Source organism: Calliphora vicina, chromosome 2, assembly GCF_958450345.1.
Source record: "Calliphora vicina chromosome 2, idCalVici1.1, whole genome shotgun sequence".
Classification (NCBI taxonomy): domain Eukaryota; kingdom Metazoa; phylum Arthropoda; class Insecta; order Diptera; family Calliphoridae; genus Calliphora; species Calliphora vicina.
The window spans coordinates 25991244-26015228 of record NC_088781.1 but is presented as its reverse complement, the minus strand read 5'-3'; the positions used below and the strand labels follow the sequence as shown (position 1 = coordinate 26015228).

At 31.4% G+C, this 23985-nt stretch overlaps 1 protein-coding gene across 1 annotated transcript; it reads left to right on the top strand.

Annotated features, from left to right (window-relative positions):
* The first annotated feature begins 2556 nt into the window (after positions 1-2556).
* Positions 2557-23985, top strand: LOC135950938 (mucin-2). The gene is made up of 5 exons (XM_065500469.1): positions 2557-2711; positions 12432-12767; positions 16285-16365; positions 16431-18833; positions 22055-23985. Exons 1-5 carry the CDS (start codon positions 2615-2617, stop codon positions 23899-23901), a joined length of 4764 nt encoding a protein of 1587 aa, XP_065356541.1. The 5' UTR covers positions 2557-2614; the 3' UTR covers positions 23902-23985.

Sequence of the window (23985 nt, the reverse complement as noted above, 5' to 3'; positions counted from 1 at the left end):
TTGAAATTTTAAAAGAAAAATGTTTTTGCTCTTTTACTTAGTGTAGGGTATTATATGGTCGGGCTTGACCGACCATACTTTCTTACTTGTTTTTACTAAATTTTTGTTCGACATATTTTTTGTAATTTTTTTTCTTTTGACTTAAAACAGTATAATTTTTACTTGCATCAGAAATTTTTTCCTCAAAACGACTTCCCAGTACTAAATGAAAATTGGCTAACATCAAAATATAATTGAAATCAAAAATCCAAAACATGCTTTTTATCTTTTGCTTTTTTATTGGGTGTATGACTTAAACATGCTTAATTTTTTAAAATTTTTAACATTTATTTTGAAACATTTGTAAATTCATTCAAAGTATTGGCCATTATTAGCTATCAACTTTTCCAATCTCTCTGGCAACATATGGATTCCAAGCCAAAAGAACTGCTCAAGAACGAATTAAGACAATTTCAGATACTCTGTTATGAAGTGAATCCCACATAGAGTGATCTGCATCGATCGAAACAAATAGTAGTCGGACAGGGCACGGTCTGGAATATAAAGTGGGTGAGGCAAAACTTCCCATCAACTTTTTTTCGAAATTGTTTTTAACAGGTATTGCAACATGTGGCCTAGCGTTGTCATGATGTAATACGTTTCATGTCTGACAGCATATTCTGGGCCTTTCTCGGCCAAAGATTGCTTCCACCGACTCAGTTACATCCGATACAGGTTTGCTGTGATGGTCTGGACATTTAGCTTTGGTGTCGATTCGGTTTTTTGGTCGGGCTCACATACGATCTCTTACGCTTCGGATTACTTTTATCGCAAGTAATGATTCGGTACAAAAACTAGTTTATTTTATAGCGTTCAAACATCATTTCGAACATTCAAAATCTTCTTTAAAAGTCCCTCGACATCAATTCGTATGGTGCCCAATTTCCCTGCTTTTGGATGAATCCTCCTACTATCAAACGTTTTGAATTGCTGCTTGAATAGCTCACAATGATTTTACAAGCTCTTGTTGAGTTCGACAACAATCTGCAGGTGTAATATCTCCAATTCTTGGTATTCAAACTTTTTTTTGCTGACCTAAACGATCTTTGTCTTCCGTGTTAAAATCTCCACTTCCGAACCACCTTCGGTTAGCAATAAGTAAGCTTCAGCGGCAGTTTTTTCAAATTAAAGTAGTAAAGCTAAACTTCCCTCATATGACACTTTGTTGGCACAAAATTTGACATTTTCGAAGCAATAAAAATGTTTGTTGTTTACACTATAATGTTCAATTACTAAGTGAAAATAAACGACAGATATGTACCCTTCAAAATTACATATAAGTTATTAAAAACAAAAACCGCTTTCAAAAGATACGCCATATATTGTAAATCCCGCATTTTTATGTCATACACCCACAACACAAGGAAACTATGAAATTGAATATTATATGCAAAATAGACTGTGAAATTTATTTTAAATAAATAATCGTAAAAAATTTGTGAGCAAAAATTAAATTTCATCTAAATCCTCCAATCTAAAATCCGCCACGCTAAAATATAATTGCTAAAATTTGAATTTTTAATCTTTGTTTAGCGTTTATTAGAATCGAAAATAATTTTTTGAAATTTCGATTCAAAAAAAATTTTGAAAATGTAAAATTTCGGATTTGAGTTGTGCATGAAATTTCATGAACTTTTTTGGTATCAAATTATAATGGATTTTAGTTATCGGACAAGTTTTATATTTTTCTCAAAACTCATGGAAATATAATTTATCTTTTGATTTGTTTTATGCCAAGTACATCTTAAAGAAATAAGTACATTTTCAAAATCTTAATTTGCCATTCCAAAGTTTCTAGCAGAATTTCAAATCACAATTCCACGCAATTTAAAACAAATTGAAATTTAACCTTTTATTATCAATTATAGCACAAAACGATTATTCAGACACAGTAGGTTGCCATTTGCATACTTTTTCCTATTAATCAACTTATTATTCGTCATTTAGTTGTCATCACTAATCATTTTCCATTTATTTTTAAATATATCTTCTAATTTCAGAAAAAACCAAGATGTTACTTTTCAAAACATTTTTAACAACATGATGATGGCTGCCACAAAGCATACAAATCTATAAAAGAACCAACACGCTTTTCTACAAAATAAAATAACACTAATAAAAAGAAATTTATGTTTTCAACACATATTAATTATAATTACACACACATAACATAAAAATCTTAAAAGCTATAAGTAATTACCACAAAATATACAACATTGCAACGAAGCGGTAGAAATACATGACGCCGCATGCCTTTAGAGAACATGTGTAACCCTGTGACATACATTTCAAAGAGAGAAAATAAACAACATCACCACCGTAGCTTTAACATCTGTCTTGTTCATCATCAATCGTCGATAATTATATGATTTATTTGTTCATTCATAATCATTTGGACGCATTTATTCAGGCATTTATTCATTCATATTCGTTCGTTTAACATTAATCACAAGCTTGTTAAAACATCAATATCAGCGCATGCTCACACGCACGACGCGACGTGCCCACTGACAAACACAACAATCACCATTCCCCCCATAAAGCGTTCCCCTCTTTAGCTGGTTAACTCATCATAATGGCTCTTATTAGCTGCTTTAATATTCTAACGAGTTTTGCTATTTTAATGGTTTTTCTACCATCCCAGTTGGAAGCATATTACACACCAAATACAGGTGAGACAAATTTTTAAAATTCATATTCAATACACAAATCAATGATTTAAACGAAAGATAAGTCTATTTTAAGGCAAGAATGTGTTTTTGCTTTTTGTGCCAAAATATGCTTAGAGCTGTTAATATGCTTAAATATGTATGTTAACGATGTTGTTATTGCTAGTGCTGCTGCTGTGCTGTGCCGCCAATAAAGATGTTGCTTATTTATAGTTTATTCATTGTCAATATTTATTGGATTAGTGTGTTAAATGGTTTGTTTTCGCTATTAATGATTTAATATGATCGTTATGGTTTTTAGCTGTTAACTTGCTAAATACTTAAGAACTTTCGTTTTCTCATTTGAATTATTGTTATTTTTAAAAAGCTTTGGAATTTAAAATTCACTTGTCATATACATATTTATTTATGTATGTATGGATGTAGGTTAATAAATTTGTTTGTTGGCTGTTATTTTATTAATAAAAAATTCTTTAGAAATTCTAAAAAAAGAAATTTCATAGCAATACGGTTATGAATGTGGAATTTTTTAGAGTGACAGCAATCAACACTATAATAATATGATTGATTTTATTTATGAGGCGTGTAGAAGTAAAGGCTGCAATCTCCACTGTTTTAGTTTCTGTAGTAAATAACAATAAGCTGTATCTCTGAAGATTCATATACTTTTTATATTATTGGTAAATTCACAAGGTCTCCTATCAGTCATATTGTCTTAATATTTCACGATTTGGGAGCGCCTAAGAATCGGTTAATTCTTAATCGTTCAGCGCAGGTCTCTGCTGGTTAGTTACGATAACACAATAATATAGCATACAGAGTAATATTATTTTAAGACATTTTTTTACTTGAAAGGCATTTGAATCCGTTGTGAAATATGAGGACATTATGAAAATATGGTACGTTTCCTTTAACCAAATGGACATTGCTACGAACTCTCTGAGTTAGAGGGTGCAAAATTTTACATTTTGGCCGAATAGTTTAGAAACAAAATTTAAAAAACAAACAAGTAAGAGAGCTATATTCGGCTGTGCCGAATCTTATATAACCTTCACCAAATAATACTTTAAAATAAATTTTTTTAGGTAAATAAAATTCAATTTTTTTTTAGTTTTTTTTTCAAATTTTTTTTTTTGAAATTGTTTTTTAATTTTTTTTAAAAAAAGTTTTTTCAAAATTTTTTTAAAATTTTTTTTTTTGGGAAAAAAAATGTGTGACAAAAAAACTTTTTTGATGAAAAAAAAATTTGGGTTAAAAATATTTTTCCCGATTTTGACCCATTGTAGATCCAACTTACTATAGCCTTATCTACATCGTTGCAATGGACTTTGAAATATCTATCATTAGATATCCATATTGTCTATATTAATGACTTAGTAATCCAGATATAGATCAAAAATAGCTCAAAAATCGAGGTTGTCCCGGTTTTTTGCTCATATCTCCGTTATTTATGGACCGATTTTGCTGACTTCTCGAAAGCATGTCTGACAGAATTATTGAAGATTTGGATGCCGAAGATATCTGGGGTCTTCAGAAAATTTATTTCAACAGACAGACGGACATACAGACAGACGGACATGGCTTAATCGACTCCGCTATCTATAAGGATCCAGAATATATATACTTTATAGGGTCGGAAATGAAAAATGTAGAAATTACAAACGGAATGAAGGTGAAGGGTATAATAAGAGAGCTACTTATATTCCACTGTGCCGAATCCTATATACCATAGAATAATATATCCATAGAAGCGTTACTGAGAGGGAGAAAACCTAAGTCTGTTGTCAAAAACCTAAGTCGTGAGAATGTATTAGTACATAGTTTTGATATTGTATTGGTGCCTTTTTAATTTTCACCAGACACACAGAGTTGTATAAAAATGTTTAAATTTTAATTTATTTAAATTTTCTTCTATTTTTCAATGCCAAAAATTGAAACTCTGTTCTATAAATTAAATTCCACCACAAATAAAATTAATTGTCAAAAATGTATAAAAAAATATTTTTTTCGTTTGAGCAAAATTAATGTGTTTCGGCAAAAAAGTGTCCTGAAAAGTATTCAAAAATAAATGTCAAATATTGTGTAGAAGTGTAATAAGTGGTTCGTTCTCTATTTAATCGGAATATAGAAGTTAAAATTTCAAGTATTTGTATGTGTTTAATTCTCTCACAAGTATGTTGAATTCACATATCACAAGCAAGGTTGCCAACTTTTCAGCTCAGAAAATGACTAGATTTTGAATTAAAAATGGCTAGAAATGGCTAAAACCCAAAATAACTGAATACAAGTTCATAAATATTACACATCTTACCCCCAATAACACGAAGTCTGGTTATGTGTTAACTAATAGTTATACTGACAGTTTTCAAAATTAACCCCCATTTTCTCAATCTCCGGTTATCGTTTTTCGTAACGATATACTTCCAATTAATAGAATCTTTGTATGAGAACTGTCAGTATATCACGATAAAAAATAACCAGAGATTGAGAAAATGGGGATTAAGATTGTAATATCAATATTTTTTTTCCTTTTTGATAAATTAAACAAATTTCTGGGCACTTACAATCAAAATCTGATCCATTAAGGAAATGCAAAATTGATTTTCGAATATGCCTGATGTGTTTGCTTTGTAAACAATTTCGAAGCCTGTTTTCATAAAATCAATAATATTCTCATCAAATCATCAACAGACGAATTTGTTTAAAAATACTGTTTCTTTGTCATTTGATAAAAAATACTGTTTTATTTTAAAAAAATTCCACAATTTTTCAAGAAAAGTATAAAATAAAAAAGGCTAGGACAAAATAAAATGGCTAGATCTTCCGGCTAGATTTAATCTAGCCATTTTTTTATGGCTAAATGAAAATAAAATCGCTAGATCTAGCCGGAATATGGCTAAATTGGCAACCTTGATCACAAGTACGTGTGAAGAGAGTAATTATTTTACTCTCAGCTTACTCTCAGTTGCGCCTCTAGTTGTACCCTATGCTATATACCCTTAACCAAATTATACTTATATTTTTAGGTAAACAAAATTTAAATTTTTTTTTTTATTTTCGAAATTGTTTTTTAATTTATTTTAAAAAAGTTTTTTTCAATTTTTTTTTAAATTTTTTTAAAAAGAAAAATTTATGACAAAAAATTTTTTTGGTGAAAAAAAATTCGTGTTAAAAAATATTTTTCCCTATTTTGATCCATTGTAGGTCCAACTTACTATAGCCTTATATACGTCGTTGCAATGGACTTTGCAGCAAATTTCTATATTAATGACTTAGTAATCCAGATTTAGATCAAAAATAGGCCAAAAAATCGAGATTATCCAGGTTTTTTCCTTATTTCTCAGCCATTATGGACCGATTTTGTTGATTTTAAATAGCAACTGAGCCGGAAAATTCTCGATATATTGATGTATGATTCATGTATATACACGCAGAGAAAAAATATAATTGTGGTAACCATAAACTAAGAGCAACATATTATGATCAGATTTATGATTGTAGTCCAAAACATATTATGATCATTATTAGTATCATTAAATATCATAATATGTTCTGAAATAATCAAATTATGATACAAATCAATCATAGCATGTTCTGAAATAATCATATAATGATATAAATCAATCATAATATGATCCAAAGAAATCATATTTATAACCAGTGTTGCCAGGAGCTGGCAAAAAAAGAAGCTATATTGACTTCAAAAAAAGGCCAGAGAAAGCTAAAATATTATAAATTAAGAATTTATGTTTATATTTAGTTTTAAATAAAAAATTAGAAAATATGTTCATAAAAATTGGTGAAAAAAAAAATTTGGTGGAAAAAAAAAATTCTGTACTATAAAATACGACAAATTGATCACGATGCAAATAGAAAAGATTTCGAACAAATTACAAATATTTGTTCAAATCAATTTTGCTTTTGTTAACATTTTGAAATAACTAAAGTGTATAATACTTGATTAAATATAATATTAACTAAGAATAATATTAGTTATTAACGGGATTGTAGGTCACCTGAAATACAATATCTAACAACGTTTAATCTCTTAAGATATCTACAGAATATTTCTTCACAAGTAAATAGTAAATAAAAATCACAGAAAACCTCAACATAAAGGCTCTTAAAAACTAATGATCCTCTTTGTTCATGATTATTGAATGATCTTTATAGATTTTCACAACTAATCCATGTGGAACTAATGGAAAATTAAGCTGTCTAAAGCAAAGTTCTCCTGCTGGGCAAATATAAGATTGTTTTCTTAAACTTATATATTGGTGAAAGTTTTCATTTCTTATTATCAAAAAAATAAAAAATAAAACTCAAATCACTATGTAAGAATATCAATCCACCCATTAAGCCTCTCCAAATCACAAAAAAAACAATAATATCGTTGAAAAGACATTAACTTAAATAGTCATTAGATACTATAAAAGAAATATCATCATGAAACCAAATAGAAAAACAAAATTCACAAATAAAAACCTTTCACAAAGAAACAAACAATTTCAAGCAACTGAAATTGTGTATTGTTTTCAATCGAAGTAGAAGAATATAAAGAAAAAGGGTATTTGTAGCTAATGGTCCAGATCAATTTTTATATGGTTGTCTCTAAAGTCTGTTATTAGTTAATACTAACACAAGGTCTTTTTTTCTAATTTCTAGGTTTTCTTTGCTTTTTGTATGACAATTTAAAGTGAATGGCAGACAATTTTAGTTTCTTTACACAGCTTTAAGTTAAGAACTTGTGCCAAATTGCTGAAAAAATAATTGAAATCTATTGTATGGAGTCATTTCTTTAAGGAACAATTTCTTTTATTGCGCTTAATGTTGTTAAGTTAAATTAAGCATTCAAGTACTGCAAATATAATAGATATAATGAAGTAAAGATTCTTTTGGAAGCATTAAACTACATCAACTATTTATTTCAGTTTTTGCTTTATTGTTTATTTTGTTAAATTTCTTTTTGCTATAGGTTTTTTTTCTGAGCGATTGTTCAACTGCGATTATGAGTTTTTCAATTACATTAACTAAGAATATAAATTGTGCTTTTGTAGAGTGTTTCTTTTTAATGATTTATATATTTAATTAGAACTGAGAAGATTAACAATGAAATTGCAATTATCTTATAATTTAATTGGTCAGGATTGCAATGAAAGAATTATTATCTTGTTTCGCCAGCTTTCTTAGTTGCGAATAAATATTTTGTAAAATGAAATTACTCCTAAATATTTTCGAAATATTTAAAAATCTATACAAATTTCCTTGAATTTTTTGCAAAGTAATAAAAGCTTCTGTTATCTGATTAACAAAATCTTACAATCTTAAATTAAAAAGAAAACATTTCCTTAATTTAAAACGAATCTCATAAAAACAAACTTTTGTATTGTACTTTTTTTATAAGTAAAAGTGAAATTTCCTTTGCTGTTTTCTTTTTTTTGATATTCTTTAAATTCAAGCACTCATTCATTGAAAAAAGACCTACAGAAATAAATTACTTATTTATGTATATAAAAATAATAATAACATTGTATTGCTGATTAAATGTTAAAAGATAAACAATTCATTCGTACTAGACCATTTCATATATTTTTGAACTCTAACGTACAACCATACATTCATACTAGTATGGGGCACTAAAGAAGCTTAAATACCAGCTTAAAGCTTAAGTAGTAAATAAACAACAAAAAAACGAACAACAGCAACAACAATATTTATGTAGTCTGAAGGTATTAAACCAACAACCTGTCATCTCAGGCAACCCTACCAGTCGGCCAGACATGTGCAAGACAATAAAGTCAATTCGCTTTTTGCTTATTTAGTAGTATTTAATAAATAACTACGGAAATTAATTGTGGTAAAAGTGATAAATCTTGTGTATTTTTATCACCACTAGCAAAAGATAGGGAGGTTTAGTATATTAATTTTATCACTGAGTTCGTAACATATCGTAATACATGACTGAAAGATGAGTTGTTTTAAAGCGTGATAGAGCCATAAAAAAAGCAACTAGAAAGTTCAAATTTTTAAACATATTGTTCACAATTACTATAAAACATAGGTAAACTTAGGATCAAATCTGTCATAATGCGGAGGTGTAGAAAACAACAACAACGTCTTATACTAATGACTACGTCTTATACCAAAGACTACGTCTTATACTAATGACTACGTCTTATACCAAAGACTACTTCTTATACCAAAGACTACATCTTATACCAAAGACTACGTCTTATACTAATGACTACGTCTTATACCAAAGACTACATCTTATACTAATGACTACGTCTTATACCAAAGACGTGTTCAAATTTTTAAACATATTGTTCACAATTACTATAAAACATAGGTAAACTTAGGATCAAATCTGTCATAATGCGGAGGTGTAGAAAACAACAACAACGTCTTATACTAATGACTACGTCTTATACCAAAGACTACGTCTTATACTAATGACTACGTCTTATACCAAAGACTACTTCTTATACCAAAGACTACATCTTATACCAAAGACTACGTCTTATACTAATGACTACGTCTTATACCAAAGACTACGTCTTATACTAATGACTACGTCTTATACCAAAGACTACGTCTTATACCAAAGACTACGTCTTATACTAAAGACTACGTCTTATACTAAAGAATACGTCTTATACTAAAGACTACGTCTTATACTAAAGACTACGTCTTATACTAAAGACTACGTCTTATACTAAATACTACGTCTTATAATAAAGACTACGTCTTATACAAGACTACATCTTATACTAAAGACTACGTCTTCTACTAAAGACTACGTCTTCTACTAAAGACTACGTCTTCTACTAAAGACTACGTCTTCTACTAAAGACTACGTCTTCTACTAAAGACTACGTCTTCTACTAAAGACTACGTCTTCTACTAAAGACTACGTCTTCTACTAAAGACTACGTCTTCTACTAAAGACTACGTCTTCTACTAAAGACTACGTCTTCTACTAAAGACTACGTCTTCTACTAAAGACTACGTCTTCTACTAAAGACTACGTCTTCTACTAAAGACTACGTCTTCTACTAAAGACTACGTCTTCTACTAAAGACTACGTCTTCTACTAAAGACTACGTCTTATACTAAAGACTACGTCTTATACTAAAGACTACGTCTTATACTAAAGACTACGTCTTATACTAAAGACTACGTCTTATACTAAAGACTACGTCTTATACTAAAGACTACGTCTTATACTAAAGACTACGTCTTATACTAAAGACTACGTCTTATACTAAAGACTACGTCTTATACTAAAGACTACGTCTTATACTAAAGACTACGTCTTATACTAAAGACTACGTCTTATACTAAAGACTACGTCTTATACTAAAGACTACGTCTTATACTAAAGACTACGTCTTATACTAAAGACTACGTCTTATACTAAAGACTACGTCTTATACTAAAGACTACGTCTTATACTAAAGACTACGTCTTATACTAAAGACTACGTCTTATACTAAAGACTACGTCTTATACTAAAGACTACGTCTTATACTAAAGACTACGTCTTATACTAAAGACTACGTCTTATACTAAAGACTACGTCTTATACTAAAGACTACGTCTTATACTAAAGGCTACGTCTTATACTAAAGACTACGTCTTATTTTAAAGTCTACGTCTTATAGAATTTCGTTTTGCTTTATTGTACATAGTCCTAATAGCTTGTATATAAGTTTCGCCACTGCCCATTGTGAATTTATACTTAATTTTTCTATACCCTTCACCTTCGTGAGAAGGGTACACATATATAAGTTTGTCATTCCGTTTGTAATTGAATAAAGATAAATATAAAGACTACGTCTTATACTAAAGACTACGTCTTATACTAAAGACTACGTCTTATACTAAAGACTACGTCTTATACTAAAGACTACGTCTTATACTAAAGACTACGTCTTATACTAAAGACTACGTCTTATACTAAAGACTACGTCTTATACTAAAGACTACGTCTTATACTAAAGACTACGTCTTATACTAAAGACTACGTCTTATACTAAAGACTACGTCTTATACTAAAGACTACGTCTTATACTAAAGACTACGTCTTATACTAAAGACTACGTCTTATACTAAAGACTACGTCTTATACTAAAGACTACGTCTTATACTAAAGACTACGTCTTATACTAAAGACTACGTCTTATACTAAAGACTACGTCTTATACTAAAGACTACGTCTTATACTAAAGACTACGTCTTATACTAAAGACTACGTCTTATACTAAAGACTACGTCTTATACTAAAGACTACGTCTTATACTAAAGACTACGTCTTATACTAAAGACTACGTCTTATACTAAAGACTACGTCTTATACTAAAGACTACGTCTTATACTAAAGACTACGTCTTATACTAAAGGCTACGTCTTATACTAAAGACTACGTCTTATTTTAAAGTCTACGTCTTATAGAATTTCGTTTTGCTTTATTGTACATAGTCCTAATAGCTTGTATATAAGTTTCGCCACTGCCCATTGTGAATTTATACTTAATTTTTCTATACCCTTCACCTTCGTGAGAAGGGTACACATATATAAGTTTGTCATTCCGTTTGTAATTTCCACAATATAATTTTCCGATCTTATAAAGTATATATATTCTGGATCCTTATAGATAGCGAAATCGATTAAGCCATGTCCGTCTATCTGTCTGTTGAAATCAATTTTCTGAAGACCACAGATATCTTCGGGAACCAAATCTTCAATAATTCTGTCAGACATGCTTTCGAGAAGTTTCCTATTTAAAATCAGCAAAATGGGTCCACAAATGGCTGAGATATGAGGAAAAACCCAGGATACCATCGATTTTTTACCTATATCTGGATTACTAAGTCATTAATATAGACAATATGGATATCTAATGATAGATATTTCAAAGACCATAGTAAGTTGGACCAACAATGCGTCAAAATCGAAAAAAATATTTTTTAAACCGAATTTTTTTTTCACCAAAAAAAAAATTCTTTCAAATTTGAAAAAAAAAATTAAAATTTAAAAAAAAATTAAAGTAACAATTCAAAAAAATAAAAAAACAATTTTAGAAAAAAAAATAATTTTTTTTTTTTGCTTAAAAATATTTAAAATTTGTATTTTGAAGTATAATTTGGTGAAGGGCATATAAGATTCGTCACAGCCGAATATAGCTCTTACTTGTTTTTTTTCTTCTCTTTGTCATTTTTACCATTTTTGTATTCGAACAAGAGGAAAGCTTGATTTTTATGGCCAACAACAGCCAGAGACTTCTCACTTACAACAAATTTAATTTGTACAATTTTTTTCACTACAATTTCTATTTAAAATTTAAAGAAAGAAGAAAAGACAAGACTCATGCTAAAACAAAAATAATCTTAATATCTTTATCAAAAACAACAGCAACTAAAGACTCTAAAAGCAGCAGCAACAACGACAGCATCGTAAAAAAACTTTTATATATTTTTTTTGTTATTATTATACTTATTTAATTCCATACTAATTTTCTATATGTTTATGTTTCTTTTCCCATCCCACCATTTGTGTAATCAACGACAACAACCATGATTGTCATTATCAACATCATCACCATCGTCGTCGCCGTCGCCATCGTCCTCTTCTGCTAAAATGCTGAAACTATATGCAACATATTGTGTTCCTTGCTTCGTACAAAAAAAAATAAAATAAAATTCAACAACAACATCGTTGTAGGTTGCCATCACAATGGTACTTGGTATGCAGACAAATCACTTGTTCCCACCACCGAGAAATGTTTGAACTGTCAGTGTAATAAGAAGACTTTAGTCTGCCGTTTAAAAGTATGTCCTGAGATGCCGATGCCACCACCTCGTGGCTGTGTTGTTGTCCAAAAGAAGAACACATGTTGTCCATATTTATCGTGTGCACGTTTAGATGCCTTCTATAAGATACCAGCCACGCGTCGCATTATCGCATATTTAGATCATTACGAGCGTGAATCAATTGATCGTGTAGTCAATGAAAATATGCTGCAGCGCAGATCCGATGATACCGATGTCGATTTGTATGGTAAGTTGTTTGTTACTTACAGAAATCAACAGAGTTTTGCAGGGCTGGTTTTGAAAATAAAACAGGTGGTTGAAATGGAGAGGTGTTATTTGAGCGATATTAAAATATATGTTTATGTTCCCATTTAAGTTGAATAATTGAAACTCGTTTAATTACATCAACAAATCAAACAAAATAGATAAGCCCCCAAATTCACAATTTTAGCTATTATTTTCCATCTTTCTACAATTCTAAACTATAGAAAAAAACCTCTCTTATTGGCACCCCCTTTGGAAACCTTACTCATTTTAAAGTCATTACTTGCCAGTACGAACAACTTTAAATTGCTGATGATTATTTTAATTATATGGAATTCGCTAAGAACCCTTCTTTTTTTCATCCTGCCCAGTCAGTCTTTCTTATCTGAGCTGAGGCAAAGAAACGTGTTAATGCACGAGTTTGCAATTAATCACAAATGAAAATCATAGTCACATAGAAACGCATACGTTCATGAATGTAACGTAATATGTTTCTTTTTTTGCATCAGGATCATTAGTGGGAAAAGAAGGAGCTAAATAGTGGTAGAGAGATTTGTTAAATTTTTTAAATTACTGGCTGTTTAACTGATCTTGTATGTTGAGATTAGGCTAAATGAAGTATTAGTAATCTGAGTTATTTTACAATACAAAGTATTTTAAATTATAAACAATGTGAAAAAATGAAGAATCATTGCTCTTAGAATTATTTCCAAATAAGTTAAAATATTACTAAATTAGTAATGAAATTGATCTAATGCAGTGATCAGTTTAAAACAGAATATGGAACAAAATGAATTTTATGTTTATGTTTTTCATTCACAATATGCAATTCGTTTGTTAATAATTTTAACGAATTTCGCTCAACATTCGTGTTGTGTACACCTGAATAATTATTCCTGTTCGGCCTCTGGTAGATAAGAGTGGATTAAAAACTTTTTATTTTAGTATAAGATGTAGTCTTTAGTAAAAGACGTAGTCTTTAGTATAAAACGTAGTCTTTAGTATAAGACGTAGTCTTTAGTATAAGACGTAGTCTTTAGTATAAGACGTAGTCTTTAGTATAAGACGTAGTCTTTAGTATAATACGTAGTCTTTAGTATAAGACGTAGTCTTTAGTATAAAACGTAGTCTTTAGTATAAGACGTAGTCTTTAGTATAAGACGTAGTCTTTAGTATAAAACGTAGTCTTTAGTATAAGACGTAGTCTTTAGTATAAGACGTAGTCTTTAGTATAAGACATAGTCTTTAGTATAAGACGTAGTCTTTAGTATAAGACGTAGTCTTTAGTATAAGACGTAGTCTTTAGTATAAGACGTAGTCTTTAGTATAAGACGTAGTCTTTAGTATAAGACGTATTCTTTAGTATAAGACGTAGTCTTTAGTATAAGACGTAGTCTTTAGTATAAGACGTAGTCTTTAGTATAAGACGTAGTCTTTAGTATAAGACGTAGTCTTTAGTATAAGACGTAGTCTTTAGTATAAGACGTAGTCTTTAGTATAAGACGTAGTCTTTAGTATAAGACGTAGTCTTTAGTATAAGACGTAGTCTTTAGTATAAAACGTAGTCTTTAGTACAAGACGAAGTCTTTAGTATAAGACGTAGTCTTTAGTATAAGACGTAGTCTTTAGTATAATACGTAGTATTTAGTATAAGACGTAGTCTTTAGTATAAGACGTAGTCTTTAGTATAAGACGTAGTCTTTAGTATAAGACGTAGTCTTTAGTATAAGACGTAGTCTTTAGTATAAGACGTAGTCTTTAGTATAAGACGTAGTCTTTAGTATAAGACGTAGTCTTTAGTATAAGACGTAGTCTTTAGTATAAGACGTAGTCTTTAGTATAAGACGTAGTCTTTAGTATAAGACGTAGTCTTTAGTATAAGACGTAGTCTTTAGTATAAGACGTAGTCTTTAGTATAAGACGTAGTCTTTAGTATAAGACGTAGTCTTTAGTATAAGACGTAGTCTTTAGTATAAGACGTAGTCTTTAGTATAAGACGTAGTCTTTAGTATAAGACGTAGTCTGTAGTATAAGACGTAGTATGTAGTATAAGACGTAGTATGTAGTATAAGACGTAGTATGTAGTATAAGACGTAGTATGTAGTATAAGACGTAGTCTTTAGTATAAGACGTAGTCTTCAGTATAAGACGTAGTCTTTAGTATAAGACGTAGTCTTCAGTATAAGACGTAGTCTTTAGTATAAGACGTAGTCTTCAGTATAAGACGTAGTCTTTAGTATAAGACGTAGTCTTTAGTATAAGACGTAGTCTTTAGTATAAGACGTAGTCTTTAGTATAAGACGTAGTCTTTAGTATAAGACGTAGTCTTTAGTATAAGACGTAGTCTTTAGTATAAGACGTAGTCTTTAGTATAAGACGTAGTCTTTAGTATAAGACGTAGTCTTTAGTATAAGACGTAGTCTTTAGTATAAGACGTAGTCTTTAGTATAAGACGTAGTCTTTAGTATAAGACGTAGTCTTTAGTATAAGACGTATTCTTTAGTATAAGACGTAGTCTTTAGTATAAGACGTAGTCTGTAGTATAAGACGTAGTATGTAGTATAAGACGTAGTATGTAGTATAAGACGTAGTATGTAGTATAAGACGTAGTATGTAGTATAAGACGTAGTCTTTAGTATAAGACGTAGTCTTCAGTATAAGACGTAGTCTTTAGTATAAGACGTAGTCTTCAGTATAAGACGTAGTCTTTAGTATAAGACGTAGTCTTTAGTATAAGACGTAGTCTTTAGTATAAGACGTAGTCTTTAGTATAAGACGTAGTCTTTAGTATAAGACGTAGTCTTTAGTATAAGACGTAGTCTTTAGTATAAGACGTAGTCTTTAGTATAAGACGTAGTCTTTAGTATAAGACGTAGTCTTTAGTATAAGACGTAGTCTTTAGTATAAGACGTAGTCTTTAGTATAAGACGTAGTCTTTAGTATAAGACGTAGTCTTTAGTATAAGACGTAGTCTTTAGTATAAGACGTAGTCTTTAGTATAAGACGTAGTCTGTAGTATAAGACGTAGTATGTAGTATAAGACGTAGTATGTAGTATAAGACGTAGTATGTAGTATAAGACGTAGTATGTAGTATAAGACGTAGTCTTTAGTATAAGACGTAGTCTTCAGTATAAGACGTAGTCTTTAGTATAAGACGTAGTCTTCAGTATAAGACGTAGTCTTTAGTATAAGACGTAGTCTTTAGTATAAGACGTAGTCTTTAGTATAAGACGTAGTCTTTAGTATAAGACGTAGTCTTTAGTATAAGACGTAGTCTTTAGTATAAGACGTAGTCTTTAGTATAAGACGTAGTCTTTAGTATAAGACGTAGTCTTTAGTATAAGACGTAGTCTTTAGTATAAGACGTAGTCTTTAGTATAAGACGTAGTCTTTAGTATAAGACGTAGTCTTTAGTATAAGACGTAGTCTTTAGTATAAGACGTAGTCGTTACAAAAAACTAAATTTAAACTATTAAACATTTTTTAATTTTTTTTCTAGTTTGTGTTAAAAATGGCACAGTTTACAAGTCCGGCTCTGCAATGTCCTCTTCCAACCTGTGCAGTTATTGCTATTGTATTGGTAAGTTACTTTAAATCCTCCCTTACAACATACAACTCCATTTTAATATTCCACTTTCATTACAGGTGGCACTGAGAAATGTGTGAAACCCAAATGCATGCTGCCTGTCGAAGGATGCAAACCGATTTTTGTGGATTCCACCTGTTGTCCCGTACGTTACGATTGCAGTACCAAACAAACAGGCAAATCATCCCAGGAAGTGCGTTATCGAAAAACCTCTAACAAACATTATATGAGAATGTCGCAGCGTTTGCAGCGTAATCATGGCTGCACAGTGGGTCAGCAATTCTATACGGAAGGACAGAAAATGAAAACTGATAAAGATAAACCCTGCGATATATGTTTCTGTATAAGAGGACAAAGGAAATGTGCTCCCAAGAAGTGTGCTCCCGCCTTAAGAAACTGTATACCAGTGGTGCCTAAAGGGCAATGTTGTCCTTCCAGTTATGATTGTGGTAGTCAGAGGGATTATAGGAGATCACAAAATTCTAGGCAATTCAATTTGTTCTCTCTGCTTTTTGGAAAAGATGAGGAACAAGATGAAAATGCTGCCACTGAAATACCGGTACAATATCCCCATGATAGGGAACCGGTAAGCTTAAGACCCTTGAAGAATAAAGCTGCTACAACAGAGAAAAGTATTTTTGATTCGATAAGAGAAGGTTTAGAATTTATCGATAACAATAATAATCAAATGATAAAAGACAATATGGATTTAGTGGCTATGCCCAATCAAAAAATACAACATAAACAAGTCAGACCTTCACCTACACCCATACCCCTGAGCATGCACAATTTACCCAGTACCACGGAAGTTAGTTTCCTAGATTTACTTCTAGGGCCCTCAGAACCCAATAAAGAAAAAACGGAAAATTCCTCAGAAGAAACGGAATCAGCAGAAGAGAAAACCACTCCCACTAGCACCGGCATACACTGGGTGGATTTGCTGTTAGGACCTGATGAGGAGGAAGTGAAAAATTCAGCCAGTACTATATCGGATAAAGTAGATAAGACTGATACAACAAATGTACAAGATCAGCTTGATTTTGAAAGTACTACTTCGATAGATCGGGTGGACCAAGACAGTTTTATAGACAGTTCAGAGTCTGAGGGAGAATTAGATGCAGAACAACAAGAAAAACTACTGACCACCACAATAGAACCGGAAATAAATGAGGAAACAACACAAATTTATACCACAATTTTACCAGAAACTACAAGCACAACTAAGAAAACTACAACAACCACTACCACAACTACCAGGAAACCCACTACAACCTCGACCACCACTACTACTAGGAAACCTATCACCTCCACTACGAAAAAATCCACCAAAACTACTAACCCTCATCAAAAGATAAAGCCAGTGCATACAAAAGTAAATCATAGTCCTGGCAAGAATCATACACAATCAAAACCTGAGAAAAATTCCGACTTTTTAGCCCAACTACTAGATGGTTTAAGTGGTATTTTGGCTGGAGAAAATAAAACTCGCCATAATACACCACAATTTGTAAATAAAAAGCAGAATTTAAATAGAACTACCACGGTAAAATTGCCCACACCTAAACCCATGCCCTCGTTTAAACCTTTGCCTCAGGATAAAACTTACACACGCATCAACTCCAAAATAGCCAATTTAACAGTAAAGCCACCCATTATAACCACCAAACAAACTATGAAAACTACTTTTAAACCCTTGGCTGTGAAAGACACTAAAAATCCTACTATGCCCGTAAAAGCAACAACTGTGCCTACCAGCACAGTGGCTACCACAACAACCTCCACCACCACTGAGGCAACCACAACAACCAGCACTACATCAACAACTACCACAACAGCTCAACCCACAACCACCACCACTTCAAAACCGGTACTGATCAAAACAAATCCCACCATTTTAGAATCCGAACCCTTAGATGAAAACTCCGAACCTACTTTGCCACCCAGTTTGCCTAATCTTAAAATTATACCCTTCCTGCCCACCGATGCTGTTAAAGCCGACCACAATCAAGCCTCTTCCTATGAATATTATCATCATTCTTCAGCACCCATTTCACGCATAGACTATGATTTATATGATGATGCCAATTTATATCCTTCAATCACGGAGAAATATCCCTTATATCCTGATTTGGAAGATGGTAGTAAAGCCGAGTATATATACAAATTTAATGTTGAAGGTCCCGACTCTTTGGTTTCCTCGAATGCTGGTAAATTTGATGGCACCTTGGGTTCGCCGGCCTTCTTGAAATATGATTTTGCTGGCTCTGGCACACCCTCATCGACTAAGGGATTTTCGCCGCCCACCAAGACCGAAGGAGGTTTTATGCCAAAGGAGCCGTTGATTTTGGACGACGATGATCATGATAATGTTAGTGTTAAAGTTGGTGATAGTTATCATGTGACTCAGCATATTATAGATATAACAACGTCGGGAGATGTGCTGAATACGACAAAGGTTATCGGTAAGTTGAACGATTTATATTGATATTCAAGTTGCTATTTCATATTGGAAAATATTATATTTTATTGAAGTCCAAATAGACAGGAAATATGTATAACATATCTGGATCACTTCGCTTAGTACATTTTTATTTAGCAAATGTAGTTAAATAACGATTTCTCAAGTTACAACTTCAAATTTAAATTGATTTCAAAATTAGTATTTTTTTTCATTGAAGATATTTTTTGAAAAACGGATGGAAAGGCTAAGTTATATATTACATCACCATAGAGTCAGTTTCTTTTGGAAAATATCCACCACACTAATAGTTTGTACCATGATTCAAAAACAGCGTGAAATTAACTACTCAATTTTATGTATATCAAACAAAAAACTAAAATTTTGTGAAAATGAGCGAATTACTTAATTGTGAATAAATTCGAAAAAAATCCATGAATTTTTATTACTGATATCGCACTTTGTTCCTATTACATGTGGCTTTGCGATAAAGTAATAAATCTGAACAATTTCAGCCGTTTTAGATTTCTCACGATTTTTTTAAAACAAAAAATTGCTATTTTCATGTAAAAAATATATTTTTTGCTTCAATTTGTTATTATAACTCCGAAACTACTGAGCCGATTAAAACACAATATACATATGAAAATTTGTACATAGTATGGGGAAGATGTTTTCAAAATTCAATCATTCTAATAAAGAACATTAACTACTCAATTTTATTTATATCAAACGAAAAACTAAAATTTTGTGAAAATGAGCGAATTCACTTAATCCTGAATAAATTCAGAAAGAATCCATAAATTTTTATGATAGATATCACATTTTTTTTCCATTGCATATGGCTTTGCGATGCAGCCATAAATTTGAACAATTTCTGACGTTTTATATTTTTCATGATTTTTTTAAAACAAAAAAATTTGCTATTTTCACTAAAAAAATATATTTTTTCCTTTGATTTGTTATTATAACTCCGAAACTACTGAGTCGATTGAAACGCAATATAAATATAAAAATTTGTAAATATAATGGGGAAAATGTTTTCAAAATTCAATCAATCGAAAGAAGAACATTAACTGCTCAATTTTATGTATATCAAAAAAAAAATAAAATTTTGTGAAAATGAGCGAATTTACCTAATTGTGAATAAATTCGAAAATAATTCATCAACTTTTATGATTAATATCTCATTTTGTTCCTACTTATGTGGCTTTGCGACAAAATAATAAATCTGAACAATTTCTGCCGTTTTCGATTTTTCATGATTTTTAAAAAAAAAAAAATTGGCTAATTTCACTAAAAAAAATTGTTTTTTTTCAGTTTGTTATTATAACTCCAAAACTACAAAGTAGATTAAAACGCAATATAAATATAAACATTTTTTAATATCATGGGGAAAATGTTTTCGAAATTCAATCAATCGAAAGAAGAACATTAACTGCTCAATTTTATGTATATCAAACAAAAAACAAAAATTTTGTAAAAATGAGCGAATTCACTCAATTGTAAATAACTTCGAAAATAATTAAGCGATTTCTATGAGCAGTATCTCATTTTATTCCTATTACATGTTGCTTTGCGATAAACTAATAAATCTGAACAATTTCTGACGTTTTCGATTTTTCATGATTTTTTGAAACAAAAAATTTGCTAATTTCACGAAAAAAATATTTTTTTTTTCAATTTGTTATTATAACTCCGAAACTACTGAGCCGATTAAAACACAATATATACATGCCACATACTATGGGGAAAATGTTTTCGAAATTCAATCAATCGAAAGAAGAACATTAACTGCTCAATTTTATGTATATCTAACAAAAAAACAAAAATTTTGTGAAAATGAGCGAATTCACTCAATTGTAAATAACTTCGAAAATAATTAATCGATTTCTATGATCAATATCTCATTTTATTCCTATTATATGTTGCTTTGCGATAAAGTAATAAATCTGAACAATTTCTGCCGTTTTCGATTTTTTATGATTTTTTGAAAAAAATTTGCTATTTTCACATAAAAATATATTTTATGCTTTTATTCGTTATTATAACTCCGAAACTATTGAGCCGATTAAAACTCAATATATAAACGTATTAAAGGTTATGTAAATTTTAATTTTTCTAAGTTTATTCTAATAATATGGGACTAACTGTTTTTGAGTTATCATTAATTATGTGGAGAAACGTCTAATAAAATTTATAGTTTTAATTAAACATTTGTATACCCTACACCACCATAGTGGGAAGGGTATTATGTGTTTGTGCAGATGTTTGTAACGCCCAAAAATATTAGTCTAACACCCACCTTAAAGTATACAGACCAACTTAGAATCACTTTCTGAGTCGATTAAACGATGTCCGTCCGTCCGTCTGGTTGGCTGTCCATGTAAACCTTGTGCGCAGAGTACTGGTCCCAATTTTGAAGATATTTCAATCAAATTTGGTACATATTGAAACTGAAATCGGTCCATGATTTCACCTAGCCCCCATACAAATGTCCTTCCGAAATTGGACTTTATCGGTCATAAATGTTTAATTTATAAATGTATTTCCACAAATTGCGCTCCAAATAAGTTTTATATATACAAACTTCATGTCACCAAAGTTTGTTACGATCGGTCTATAATTAGTCGTAGCTCCCATATAGACCCGCTTCCGAAAATCACTTTAACGTGCATAAATCACTTAAAAATGTTGGTATACTCACAAAATTCAACATAGTAAATAGACATAAATCACACGACCTAATTTCATAGTTATCGGTCCATTATTGGTCATAGCCCCCATATAAGGCCCACTTCCGAAAATCACTCAAAAGTATAAATTATTGAAATTTTAAAAGAAAAATGTTTTTGCTCTTTTACTTAGTGTAGGGTATTATATGGTCGGGCTTTACCATTTTTGTACTTCGGTAGCCTTGATGCATCAAATCAATATAGTGGTTATTCAATCCTTTTTTTTGCTGTTAGCCTGTGTAATTTATTATTTATATTCATGGAACTTAGTTTATTTTGTTGCCGGTATTTCTGTGTATTTGACTACTTTATGTGTTTCTCGATTAACTGTCAACTTTTTGCATATTATAGACTAATATTTTTCTTCTAGAATACAACATAACTTGCATAAAAATCTTAGAAAATACTCCGCATTCTCAAATGTGTATTTGACTGGTCTTTAAATTTCAACATTTAGCTTAAAGTTGTGTATATTTTTTATCTTTCACAGAAATCACAACACCCGATCCCTTCAAGGATGTCATACGCACCGAAACACCGCCTGATTTGACATCTCTAATCGAAGACAAATTAAAAAATTTGATTAGCAAATCAAGCACAACGACCACAACAACTACAAGCACAAGTAGTCAGTCAAATAATAAACCGCAAAATACACCAGAATTTGAAATGAATTCAAAACAAACGAATACAAATTCAAATCCAATGAATACAAAAACGACAACCCAAATCAAAATGACAGCTACGCACGTTGCAAATAACAATGACTGCCAGAACAATGGATTTGGATTTAATAAAACTCAGGCAGAAGTTGGAGAAAAAACTATGCAACATAGAATAACACTAACACAAACCTTTGGCGATGACATGGATGATGATGATGATGAGGACGACGATGGTGAAGCTAATGCTGATGTAAATGATGTGAGTACAATACCTCCATTTAAATCATTGCCATCGGCGGCGATGGTGGTAAAACAACAAAAACAACAGCAACAATTGGTACATGAAGACAACAACACAACAACACTGAGTAAAGAGTCTGTCACATCACAGACAAACAACAAATTAAAGCAAACAGAAACAACGATAAGGCCAATAGGCAGTACAACACCGTCAACCAGGAAAATGACCACAACAGCAACAACGAAAAGGCCAGCAGCCGCAGCAACCATTAAGGTAAATCGTAATAAAACAATTGCCACAACTACATATCGAACTAAGCAACAACCACTTGGGCAGCAGCACCAACAACAACAACAAAAGCCTACAAAAATAAATAAGAATTCCACAGTGAATGGCAGTGAGATGAAAATATTGGCATCATCAACAACTACATCATCTTCTTCTAGTTCTTCGTCATCATCTGGCGGCTCTGTGTCAACATTGAAAACTAAGTCCAATGCAACACGACGTGTAGCAAGTACAAAACCAACAAAACATAATAAACCGACCACCAACACAACGACACCCATAACAACAGCCACAATAAAGAGCACTCCTAAACCAAATGCAATAAATATTGATAGAACCTCTGTGGCCACTAGACGGACGGCAAAACCAACAGCTAATGCAAATATACCTAAAACTAGTACCAGTACAACAACAACAACCACAACAACTAAAAAGACAACTACCACAACAAAACCAACAACAAGCTCTTTGTCTGCTTCACCATCTTACGTTGCTCCAGCATCATTACAAAAGGCACCAACTACAAATCCATTTTTTATGTCACCTTTTGACAAATTACCTTTCATGGATGCCAGTTTTGAAGTGAAACGTAATTCAGCAACGCCCTCCACAACAACAACGACAACAACCGCCTCCCCACAACAACATTTTGCTGTAGCAGCAACAATTGCTGCTGATGCCTTGCTAGATGGTGCGAACGATGAGCAAGATGAGTATGATTCGTCTGCAACATCTTCCAGGCACAAATTAATGGGTTTGGTACACTACAAACATACACTTAATCAATTGGAGGGCTTAGAACCTTCAACACAACAACGCCCTCAGCATTATTCTTACTCATCCCCTGTCGCTGCCTCTAACTCAAACTCACCCACATCCTCTCACCTTACCTCCGCTCAGTTCAACTCTCAGGTGTCATCACCCTCGTCATCGTCATCAGCATCACAGCAACAACCAGCACCACAACAGCCATCCTCATCACTAAATAATTTAATTGATCCCACAGGTATTTTAAAATTGGCGGGTTGTAATATTTATGGACGAATGTATCGCGTTGGTCGCATCATACTTGAACTTTCATCACCCTGTTTAGAGTGTAAATGCACGGAAATTGGTGTTAAGTGTGGACCATTAGACTGCTAGAGAATTGTTATTTTAAAAATGACGATAGAAATACATTTTTCGTAAAACATTATTATTAAATTATTTTTGTACTTAAATTATAGA